General features: G+C 36.6%; 1 protein-coding gene across 4 annotated transcripts in view; it reads right to left on the reverse strand.

The window, feature by feature from the left end:
- The window catches only part of MARCHF7 (membrane associated ring-CH-type finger 7), a 49,408-nt gene that overhangs the window by 15,786 nt on the left and 20,699 nt on the right, over nucleotides 1-12,923 (reverse strand). For all 4 annotated transcript variants that reach the window (XR_006339535.1, XM_043894831.1, XM_043894829.1 and 1 more), the window contains exons 3-5: nucleotides 6,188-6,377; nucleotides 4,463-4,615; nucleotides 1,725-2,829 (exon numbers count right to left, since the gene is read on the reverse strand). Coding sequence is in view for 3 of the 4 variants with exons in the window: in XM_043894831.1 (XP_043750766.1) it covers nucleotides 1,725-2,829; nucleotides 4,463-4,615; nucleotides 6,188-6,377 (1,448 nt within the window). In the remaining variant the exon portion in view is untranslated. The remainder of the gene's footprint in view (nucleotides 1-1,724; nucleotides 2,830-4,462; nucleotides 4,616-6,187; nucleotides 6,378-12,923) is intronic.

Here is a 12,923-nt window from a genome sequence, read left to right on the forward strand (position 1 = left end):
AAACAGGTATTATTTACTTATTTCTGGCTGCATGGGCTTTTCTCTAGTTGCCATGAGTGGGAGCTACTCTCTGGCTGTGGTGTGCAGACTGCTCATTAAGGAGGCTTCTCTTGTGGCAGAGCACATGGTCTGGGCGTGCAGGCTCCAGCAGCTGCGGCTCCTGGACTCTAGAACACAGGCTCAGTAGTTAATGGCGCATGGGCTTAGCTGCTCTATGGCATGTGGGGTTTTCCCGGACCAGGGATCCAATCTGTGTCTACTGCACTGGCAGGCAGACTCTTTACCACTGAGTCACCAGGGAAGCCCCTCGAACATTCATCTTTATGTTTTACCTTTAGATGTGACTTCCTTTGGCTCAGAGTTTTTAACTTTGGGAGAGTCCATTTTTTTACACTTTTATTCATTTAATTGTAAAGTATCTTATAATCCTCACATATAAATGAAAAACATAATAAAGGAACACACACACATATAAACTCCCTGTCAAAATACCCATACAAATGTGCTTTTGAACTAGCTAACCAGACAGGGCAGTGCTGGCTTAATTGGCTACTCTTTGGAAATCAGTAAACTAATGCTTTGCCTACTTACACTACTGCACTCAAATTAATCTCACTTTGAGCACAAGAAATATAGTAATTACTTACTAGATTACTCAGTAGACACTTCGCAAATAGAGGCTGCTCCTATAATCTTAAACCTAACACTACCACAGCAGAGTAAATTCTTCTCCATGAAAGGAGAAAAAGCAAATTTTAAGAGAATCATCACATGGTACAATTTGTTTTTTGTAAGGAAAAGTGGAAACATATTAGTCTATGTTCACTATCTTAGAAAGCATATGAAGCTCCCTTTATTACCCAGAGTAATATTTGAATTATTTCTTGTTAAAAACCAAAAAAAATCTAAAATGATAGTAACAACTATGTTCCCTAACAATTTCATTACTAGGGCCTTTATGAACAAGAAAAAACAAAAACCAAAAACACCCAACGACCTTAGCATTACATAAGTCTTTTCTTCTTACAAGTATATTTTATGTGCACTATCCTATCCCATTTCATCATAAAAGTAATTTTAATAGATGGAAAAACTAAGCAACAATACTAACATGACAAAATAATTAAGTTGGACTGAAAATCTCTGTTCTCCAGAGATTTTTAAGCAATCTAAACTCTATAAAAGATTTCATATGAATAAAAGATTCTAATTCCTGAATTTAAACTGACATTTCTGTCGGTCACAGTAATTCAGCATACATTTAGACTTTAAAAATTAAATCTATGATTTTACCTCATCCCAAAAAAGATTTGAAATCAGAAATATAAATAAATGGTAAATAAATGATCTTATTAAAGGGTGAAATATTGTCTTGATACACATTACCACTTGGGCCAACTTACCAATTCCATGTAGCACTAGCCAACCAAGAAAAAGGGTAAGAGATTAAGGCTTTTTGTCTCCATATGTATCTGTGTCCAAAGCTGGTTAAAAACAACCTTTAGATTATTTCTCGATGCAATCTGCGCCCCACCCCGTACCTACCTCTAATATTAACTCTCATCCATTTTACCTCTGAGCAAGACACTAACATCTTACTGGGTGTAAATTTTAAAGGAAGAAAATTTCAGACATCATTCTTATGAGAAACCATTTTAGAAACAAACAGTTCTTTCTCTAATCTGTTCCTGCTTTACAGGCTTAAGACATGTATTCAAACTTACCTCTCTTTTATTTTCTGTAGTCTTTCCGGGTCTCTTGAAGGTACATTTTTAGTTTTATCATTTTTTCCATCAGATGAACTCCACCCTGAAGGAATAATATCTACAGTGATCATAACATTGTCAGTCAAATTATTTCCAAGTGCTGGGGGCACTGCAAATCGGAATAAGGAACCAGGAAGGATCCCTGTTATTCCTGTACTTCGTCCGCTACGAGTTGAATCTGATGGGGAGTCACCTGTGCCAACACTGCTGGGTGCTGCAGATGCTTGTGGTCTGTTGGCACTAGCCCCAAGGGGATCACTCTGTGCTTCAAGGTGAACCACTTCATTTGATTCTCTTCTAAAAAGATGATGAGATCTAGATGGTATATCAGAGGTAGACATCCTTGAAGATTCATCTCGTCCCTCTCGCCTCCTTCTAGAGAACAAAGGTGTGCATCTATTTCTAAGTGAGGAAGATAACCATGGTCCTGTATTTCTACCTTCAGATTCTTGGTTAAAATTCTGGGACTCTGGCTCAGAGTTATGATTTTGGCTAAGAGATGACAAACCCCATCTTCGCCGAAGAAATCGAAATCCCTGAGAAGCTTCGGATGCCCTATTATCAGGACTATCAGAAGCTGATGCTGCATTACCACGAGACTGAGAACCTGTCAAGATTCTTGGAGAAACATAAGAATTTTCAGAACTCAACGACCTTGTATTCAAGGAATCTTGATTAGACCTTCGTGAAAAAAACGTAGATGACATACTAGAAGCTATACGTGACAGCAATCTCCTTGTTGTGCGTCTACCTTCGTTGTCAGATTCTTGAAATGATCTGTGAGATGAGTTAATCCTATCTGAACTGCCTATAGTTGAGGTTTCACCTCTATTTGAAGTATAAGAAAATCCAGGCTGCGTACTGCTTTGGGGAGATTCTAGTTCTCTTGGAGAAAAATTTGATCTTAAAGAATTTCTACCAGAGTCCCTAGAACACGGTATGGTTTGATGTTCAGAAGGCATTTGGTGGTTAGTAGATGATGTACTCAATTGTAAAGTGCTTAATGAGTTCTCTTTTGGTCTTGCTCCTTGTGAATATGAAGAAGGAACTCTGTCTTGAACATCTATTTTTTAAAAAAGGAAAAGATAGCCAATTACATGAATTATCGGTGCATTATTAAGTCTATTAACCACTAATTAATGCCAAAATTAACCCCTAGATTCAAACTGATCACTAGCATATTATAATTACACAGCCTAACTACTACTACAGAAAAAAATTAACATATTTAACTATCTGTCTACACTGTTGGTAAAATCCAGTGCTGCTGAATGAAGTCATCATTACAAATTTTTAAAAACAGAAATGCACTATAGCTTTAAAGGAGGTAAACATCCATCTACCAACCTGGATGAAGCTATAATAGTTGAACATACTGAACAAAAATTGATATGGGAGAAGAATACCTAACATCTAAATGGATAAGGAATTTTAAATCAGTCAAAAACTCAATGTAAATGACTCATAACAAGTAAAAGCAAAATTCTCATAGGGAGATGGTGTTTTGGAAATTTTTCTTACTCTGCAATAAGTACAAATTTATTTCATGTAAATACTATCATTCTTGTAATTTTATGGCAAACCAGGCTAACAGTTCAAACTTCCTCCAACCTTTGGCCTCTTCTTTCAAGTTAACAACAGGGATTCTGATCCCTGATTACTCATCAACCATAACTATGTTTGTTTTTTTTTTTAAAAATACTGGTCAGGAACTCTGAGTCAGAATAGAGCTCTGGCATCTGCAATTTTAACAATACATTGCTGATGATTCTAACCTTCAAGTGGAATGAGAAATATCACAGCATTCCTTTATAAAAAATATTCATCCATATATCTACTTTAAGAACTAGATTGTTACTGTGCTAACACATGGAACCTCATGGAAGAATCAACTATTAGGGACTAATTAGGGACTATTCCATATACTTATACTCCCCAAACCTAGAAGCTACTGACACTGTTTACTAAACCTTCTCCATCCGAAGTCAAGCAAATGAAGATACGCTTTCATTTGTCTTAAATAAAGCAACAAACTGCCCTAGTAAGATCATTTAACAAATCTAGTTAAACCTTCCAATAGAAATGTATATTCTTCTCTGTAAATCAAATTCCACTTTTGTCTGCCATGACTGTCAACTTCAGTTAGTATCTTTTATCTTCAGTTATTTACTATTATTGTTTTATTTTTATTTATTTAATTGCATTAATTTTTTTCAGGTGGCTTCACTACATAATGGATAACTCACTGGACTTCTATTTTTTTTAAATTTAGGCTTACACACACTGACAGAAACAGTGTGGGTCTTTATTTCAACTAAATGAAAACAAAAACAAACTCATGCTAAACTAAAGGAATTCTAAATTATGTCTTAAAATGATAATTTCATGTTTTACTTAATTCATAAGGCAAATTATATTGCAGCATATGAACATTATCAAGTATGTATAAAACATATATTCAGAAGAGTGGAAAAATTATAAGCAAACAGAATTTGGATACTTGTGTCTAAATATTTTAAATTGGTTACCATTTTTACAGTAAAACAACAAAGTCCTAGAATATATATCAAGCTATCCTATATTCTAAATCTTCATAGTATTTATTTCATTTATTCCTCTGTACTGTGATTTTAATGATACAAAGAAAATGTAACATTATTAGATAAATTATGCATAACAATATAGCTTATACATACATGATGAAGTTGTGAAATCATCACTTCGGTGACTATAATCTGCAAGACTATTAATGGAGGAATCTGTTCTCCTCTCTCTCATCAAGTCAGTTCCAAATGATCCAAGTACCACTGATGAAGATCTGGGAACTTGACTATGCCTCCAAGTAGAATCTTAAAATAATTGAAGAATTTAATTCAGAGAAAGCTTTCAAGGTTTCTGATGACAACAAACCTTCAATACTACACAGAGATAATTATGGTTTACTGGTGGTGCTAGTGGTAAAGAAACTGCCTGCCAATGCAGGAGACTTAAGAGATGTGGGTTCAATCCCTGGGTCAGGAAGACCCCTGGAGGAGGGCATGGCAAGCCACTCCACTATGTTTGCCTGGAGAATCCCATGGACAGAGGAGTCTAGCGGGGTACAGTCTATGGGGCTGCAAAGAGTCGGACACAACTGAAGTGACCAGGCATGCACACAGCATAGGAATCCAGTTATACAGTTGCAATCAAAAGCAAATTCCACTAATGAACTAATCACTCATAAAATTATCTTCTACTCAAACATGTTCTTTTCTAATATTGAAATCCACCCCTCATCTAGGATGCCAATATCTCAGTCACTCCCTAAAATACCTGAATACACAATATACACATGATGTAAAAATGATTACAGCAAAAGTGATGAGAACAGCCAAAATCAAAGCCATCTTGAAAAGAAAGAGGTTATACGGCAAGTTACATTATTTTGTCAGAACTATTATTGCTGCCATACTTCATTCATCCTTATGCTAAGAATTAATGTATCATTCCCATTATAATCTAAATTTTGTCAGATATAATTTCATTTAAGAAGAAATTAAAAATTAAGTCTCAAAACTTACCCCCCTTTACTGTTTATCTTGAAATTCTGGGTCTTCCTCTCCTAGTCCTAAACTCCTTAAATAATTTCCCTTCATTAAGGGAAAAGGCCCGGGGTTAATATTATGCCTTCACAGAGCAGAAGAGAACAAAAGTATCACTATATAATGATATCTGTCTACAAAGTTAAGGTCAGTCTGCTCTTACCCATCACATTACTCTTAATATCTTTCAAACGGCCAGTGTCTTTCCCATGGTGGTCCTACCTAACAAAATAGAAAGGAATCGCTTACGCTAATTCAATTATTTTATGCCTAAGTCTTTCATACCAAAGTGATTCAGTGATTTGTCCAATGTTACACAATTAGAAGACTAGAATCATCGCTTCCCAATTCCTTGTAGAGAACTCCCAATAGAATACCACCAACAATTTTTCAACTAAAGAATTTCTACATTTTCTTAAAATAAGAGTCATATAGCACAATGTGTATTATTTACAAATACGCTAAGGAAACATTTTAAACATGTTATCTGCAAATCTGGCTTTCCCAGTAACAATTTAAAACTTTATCTCCTATAATAATGAGCAGAAGACAGGTCAGTTTTACAAACTTTGCTACTATAACATATCAGCTATTCTAATTAAATAAATTCTGTTAATATCCCATTTGTGTAAGACATTTTAACCAAATTTAGAACAAAAATCCAAGATGAAGAGTTAATTTCAGTCCCAGCACTAACCTAAGGTAAGATTTTGGAAGTTCCACTCATTTCTGACTCAGGCTCACATGCAATCTACTTGCTTAAAACAGAACAGCTTGGGAAAAGGGCTTTTGTCGAAAATACACACATAGTGACTATATGTACATAAATTTAATTATTACCTGATACTGCATTTAAACCATGTCCAATACTTCTTCCAGTTGAGGTAGATGTACAGTTTGTACAAGAAAGTTTAGGTCTTTTTGAATCATGATCCCGTTGCTGGTTTTGTGATCTTGAGCGTGCTCCCTGAGTTATCTCAGACTCACTATACCAGGTAGGTTGAAATGGTGATGCGGCTGCTGATGCAGACTGTAAGTTAAAATGAAATTTTACAAAGGAACAAAACACTTGCAATTTTTAAATATTAAGTTGAAATACCAAATTTAATCGACAGTGTTCTAATAAACTGCTGAGGATCACTCTTTCTTCACCAAGCACAAATTCTCTACCAGGCAGGTTCTGCTGTCTTCTACCACTTGTCCCTCTACATGGTAACTTGTTTTGCTAGACAGCCAATTTGATTCAGGTATGTCTTCTTTGTAACTGAATATAGACACCAGGCTAGGAAACAGGGAAGAATAAAACTTAATATGTAACTATTTTGTTCTCCAGGTTTAATATTAACCCATTGAGGAACCTTGCTTCTTCATCACCAAGAAAGGCACTAAGTGACTGTGAGTACTCTACTGTAAGAATAAGATTTTCAAGTAATCAAAAACACATCTGGATCTTATGCCCATTCTCAGGAATAGTCATACAACAACATACATGGTACTAACAACAACAAAAAAACTAAAATATGGGATTTCTTCATCAAAGAAACAGCTAAAATTACGTATTTTAAAACTCTTACTCAAAGTTTTCTCTTTAAACATATAATTACATGTACAACAGAGTGAAATAACACAAAAATTTTACAATGTACAAATACACATACACACACAGAGAGAAAGATCATATATTTCTCCACAAGAGAAAGTTAAAAATGGAATGTTATCATGGGCCATAAATTCAGTCTATATTAACATTATATTCAAACATAAGTACCCAAACAACAAGCTCAAACAGTTTAAGAGTACAGATAAACAAAGAGTTATCATAAGAGTAAGTACTATAAGAGGAAGTATGTTGAAAGTTCTACAGAAAAGAAAAACTTAACTATGTCTAAGGAATGGGGAGAACAAGTAGAAGGTGATAACTGGAGTTCACTGAAAGGCAAATGAGGAAGGAGGTTATAGGTAGATAACACAAAAAGATAAGAAGATGTCTTAACTATTCTACCATGGGAATTCTTCTAAAGCATCACTACTTACTTGATGTTCTATTATCTTTCAATTATGAAAAGTATACTGCATGTATACAGGAAACAGTATTAGTCCATTGTAACTCAACAGAATAAACCATGCACATATATGGAAAAGCATAAGATACAAAACTGAAAAAGTATTAATGGGCAGATCAGGATTTCTTCTAACTCTTGCCCAGAGAATATTTTGTTAATTAAATGTAGGTCTCCTTCAGTTCAGTTCAGTTCAGTCGCTCAGTCATGTCCGACTCTTTGTGACCTCATCAATCACAGCAAGCCAGGCCTCCCTGTCCACCAACTCCCAGAGTTTACTCAAACTCATGTCCATTGAGTCGGTGATGCCATCCAACCATCTCATCCTCTGTCATCCCCTTCTCCTCCTGCCCCCAATCCCTCCCAGCATAAGGGTCTTTTCCAATGAGTCAACTCTTCGCATGAGGTGGCCAAAGTACTGGAGTTTCAGCTTCAACATCAGTCCTTCCAACGAACACCCAAGACTGATCTCCTTTAGGATGGACTGGTTGGATCTCCTTGCAGTCCAAGGGACTCTCAAGAGTCTTCTCCAACATCACAGTTCAAAAGCATCAATTCGGCGCTCAACTTTCTTCACCGTCCAACTCTCACATCCATACATGACCACCAATGGAAAAACCATAGCCTTGACTAGACGGACCTTTGTTGGCAAAGTAATGTTTCTGCTTTTAAATATGCTATCCAGGTTGGTCATAACTTTCTTTTCAAGGAGTAAGCATCTTTTAATTTCATGGCTGCAATTAGCTTAGCACAAACTTGGTCTCACAAGCCTTCTCTACCAAGTCGTCCACAGAGATGCAATCAATAAACTGAATAGCACATGAAATGAAATTCATTAAATATTTCAAAATAAAACCATGTTATGAGCCACCATCATCTATCTATCAGGGACCTAATCCTGCAGGCCAATGGTTTTAAGACCTTTGAATTTCAAAGATCAAAAATATTTTTCAAGTTTTAATTTAAAATTTAGAAAGAACTTCTATTTCTGACTCATCTATTTCTGTAAATCTAAAATAGCAAGTATTACTTAACCTCATCCCCAATCTTTTTAAATGGGCATTTTATATGCTCCTAAAACATGAACACACCAGGCATAGCAAACATCCTTTTCTGATAACACAAGAGACAACTCTATACATGGACATCATCAAACGGTCAATATCAAAATCAGACTGTTTATACTCTTTGTGGCCAAAGATGGAGAAGTTCTGTACAGTAGGAAAAATAAGACCTGGAACAGACTGGCTCAGATCATCAGTTCCTTACTGCAAAATTCAGACTTAAAGAAAGTAGGGAAAACCACTAGCCAAGGCCATTCAGATATGACCTAGGTCAAACCCCTTACGATACAGTAGAGGTGACAGATAGATTCAAGGGATTATATCTGTTAAGAGTGCCTGAAAAACTATGTACAGAGGTATGTAACACTGTACAGGAGTCAGTGACCAAAACAATCCCAAAGGAAATGAAATGCAAGGCAAAGTGGTTGTCTGAGGAGGCTTTACAAATAGCTGAAGGTTCAAATTTCTCTACAACACTGTCAACTCTTTGTCTTGTCTCACTTGTTTTATTTTAGCCATTCTAGTGGGTATGAAGTGGTGTCTCATTAAGTGTACATTTGCACTTCATAATGGCTAATGATGTTGAGCATCTATTCATGTATTTGTTGGCCATTTATACATCTTTCAAAAAATGTCTGTTCAGTTGCTTTGCTCATTTTAAACTGAGTTGTTTTTTTGTTACAACCTAAGAGTTCTTTACATAATCTGGTTACAAGTTCCTTCTCATATGGCATATGGTTTACAAATAATTTCTGCCATTTTGTGAGTTGTCTTTTCACACTCTTCATGGCACTGTTATGGGCTTCCCTAGTAGCTCAGCTGGTAAAGAATCCACCTGCAATGCAGAACTCAGATTCCCGGGTCAGGAAGGTCCCCTGGAGAAGGGATACACTATCCAGCCCAGTGCTCTTGGGCTTCCCTGGTGGCTCAGATGGTAAAGAATCTGCCTGCAGTGCAAGAGACCTGGGTTCCATCCCTGGGTTGGGAAGATGCCCTGGAAGAGGACATGGCAACCCACTGCAGTATTCTTGCCTGGAGAATCCCCATGGGTCAAGGAGCCTGGTGGGCTGCAGTCCATAGGGTCCCAAAGACAGAGCTGAGTGATTAAGCATACGTATACATGGCATTTCAGTTCAGTTCAGTTCAGTCGCTCAGTCATCTCCGACTCTTTTTGTGACCCCATCAACGGCAGCAAACCAGGCCTCCCTGACCATCACCAACTCCCGGAGTCCACCCAAACCCATGTCCATTGAGTCAGTAATGCCCTTCAACCATCTCATTCTTTGTTGTCCCCTTCTCCTTCTGCCTTCAATCTTTTCCAGCATCAGGGTCTTTCCAAATGAGTCAGCTCTTCACATCAGGTGGCTAAAGTATTGGAGTTTCAGCTTCAACATCAGTCCTTTGAATGAACACCCAGGACTGATCTCCTTTAGGATGGACTGGATCTTGGATCTCCTTGCAGTCCAAGGAACTTTCAAGAGCCTTCTCCAACACCACAGTTTAAAAGCATCAATTCTTCTGCAGGCAGCTTTCTTTATAGTCCAACTCTCACATCCATACATGACCACAGGAAACACCATAGCCTTGACTAGACAGACCTTTGTTGACAAAGTAATGTCTCTGCTTTTTAATATGCTGTCTAGGCTGGTCATAACTTTCCTTCTAAGGAGCAAGCGTCTTCTAATTTCATGGCTGCAGTCACCATATGCAGTGATTTTGGAGCCCCCAAAAATAAAGTCTGACACTGTTTCCCCATCTATTTGCCATGAAGTGATGGGACCGGATGCCATTGTCTTAGTTTTCTGAATGTTGAGCTTTAAGCTAACTTTTTCACTCTCCTCTTTCACTTTCATCAAGAGGCTCTTTAGTTCTTCACTTTCTGCCCTAAGGGTGGTGTCATCTGCATATCTGAGGTTATTGATATTTCTCCTGGCAATCTTGATTCCAGCTTGTGCTTCCTCTAGCCCAGGGTTTCTCATGATGTACTCTGCATATAAGTTAAGTAAGCAGGGTGACAATATGCAGCCTTGACATACTCCTTTACCTATTTGGAACCAGTCTGTTGTTCCATGTCCAGTTCTAACTGTTGCTTCCTGAGGCAGGTCAAGTGGTCTGGTGTTCCCATCTCTTTCAGAATTTTCAAGTTTTTGTGATCCACACAGTCAAAGGTTTTGACATAGTCCATAAAGTAGAAGTAGATATTTTTCTGGAACTCTCTTGCTTTTTCGATGACCCAGCGGATGTTGGAAATTTGATCTCTGGTTCCTCTGCCTTTTCTAAAACCAGTTTGAACATCTGGAAGTTTACGGTTCACGTACTAGTGAAGCCTGGCTTGGAGAATTTTAAGCATCACTTTACTAGCGTGTGAGATGACTGCAACTGTGCTGTAGTTTGAGCATTCTCTGGCATTGCCTTTCTTTGGGATTGGAATGAAAACTGACCTTTTCCAGTCCTGTGGCCACTGCTGAGTTTTCCAAATTTGATGACATACTGAGTGCAGCACTTTCACAGCATCATCTTTTAGGATTCGAAATAGCTCAACTGGAATTCCATCACCTCCACTAGCTTTGTTAGTAGTGTTGCTTCCTAAGGCCTACTTGACTTCACATTCCAGGATGTCTGGCTCTAGGTGAGTGATCTCACCATCGTGGTTATCTGGGTCGTAAACATCTTTTTTGTACAGTTCTTGTGTATTCTTGCCACCTCTTCTTAATATCTTCTGCTTCTGTTAGGTCCATACTATTTCTGTCCTTTATTGAGCCCATCTTTTCATGAAATGTTTGCATGAAACATTTTTGCCCATCTTTGCATGAAATATGGCATTTCTTGACTCACTAAAGTTTTTTATGTTATGTCCAATTAATTTTTTTGCAGTCATTACCTCAAGAGACTAAGAACATTCATATGAAATTAAGAAGTGGATGAAGAGCATGAAAAGATAACTTACAGAATGGGAGAAATTATTTGTGAATACACTAAAAATCACTGAATTGTACACTTTAAGTGGGCAAGTCGTATGCTATCTGATTTATATCTCAATAAAACTATTATTTAAATGAATGTTATCTACCAGACAATGCTTAATCATGGGAAATGTAATGCACAGTAGTGAAAGTACAAGTCCAGTGGGAGGGGGGATCGGGATGGGGATGTAAATCCATGGCTGATTCATGTCATTGTATGATAAAAACCACTACAATATTGTAAAGTAATTAGCCTCCAATAAAAATAAATGAAAAAAAAAAAAAGTACAAGTCCAGAATAAAATGCTCTTCCTTGGTTCCTCATTTCCATGAATCAATACCTTGACTGAGATGATTGACAGTTCCTTCCTTGAATATTTTCCGTATCATAAGCAACAACTAAAAACTTTGACCTCTTCTTTATACAGTCTTCTCTATGACTCACCGTTCCCCTTTATAGACTAAACTGCCAAGCACTGCTTCCTTTTCCATATGAACAAAACGCTTTAGAGACCTGATTGTGTTTCCTTGTGATCTCTCTGACACCCAAACAAGGGCCCAAGATTAACTTTAGAATACTGCAAGGGCTCACAAATCTAACAGTTAACTCTGACCCACTCTCAGTATTTTATCTGTATTTTCCTGATTGCATTTAAAACTATTTTTATTTTCTTATCTGACTGTGTGTATGCTTTGTATGCATGTATTTCCTTGGAAACTGTGTACCAGATAAACAAACCAAAACAAACAAAAAAAGAAAAAGGTTAATGACAATTGGTTATTTTAACTGTTGAAAATATATACTATGCAAAATATGCCATTGTACTGAGCTTTGTAACAGTTAATATATAAACTAAAAAACGATGTAAAAACTAACCTAGAACTTCCATAAAAAGCCTCTTTTATTATTTCATATTAAAAAAGCAATCTCAAAAAAAAAAAAAAAAAAAAAAAAAATAAAAAATAAAAAAAAAAAAAAAAAAAAAAAAAAAAAAGCAATCTCTCCACAAAGCAAAAAGTGGGATAAGAGGTTGCTTAGAGAAATAAATAAAAGTAATAAAAATAATTACATATTCACAGAATACTTCCAAATTTTCACTTTTAATCATCATGTAAATTAAATTTTCTTTCCAAAAACATACAAAATCCTACTTACTGTTACCAAAGAGATAAGATGATCATAGTTCTGCACCATTCAAATTGTAACAAAAATTTAAAGATGGAGTAGCAGAAATATCAATAAGGTTAATAACAGAGATAGCCCAGCTTAAAAATGGACAAGAACTAAAAGATACTTAGAAAATCAACTGTTCGGAACTTAGAACCTACATTTCCCAAAGACACAATGCCACCCAGAAGTCTTAGATTCTTCAGCTCAGGTACACTGTACACCAACTGTGTGGCTGGGAAAAGCCACATATTTATCCCGATCTCAGATCTTTATTTATGAAGTGACACAAGCGTCTGTCCTTGTGTATTTAAGATTAAA

Source organism: Cervus elaphus, chromosome 33, assembly GCF_910594005.1.
Source record: "Cervus elaphus chromosome 33, mCerEla1.1, whole genome shotgun sequence".
NCBI lineage: Eukaryota > Metazoa > Chordata > Mammalia > Artiodactyla > Cervidae > Cervus > Cervus elaphus.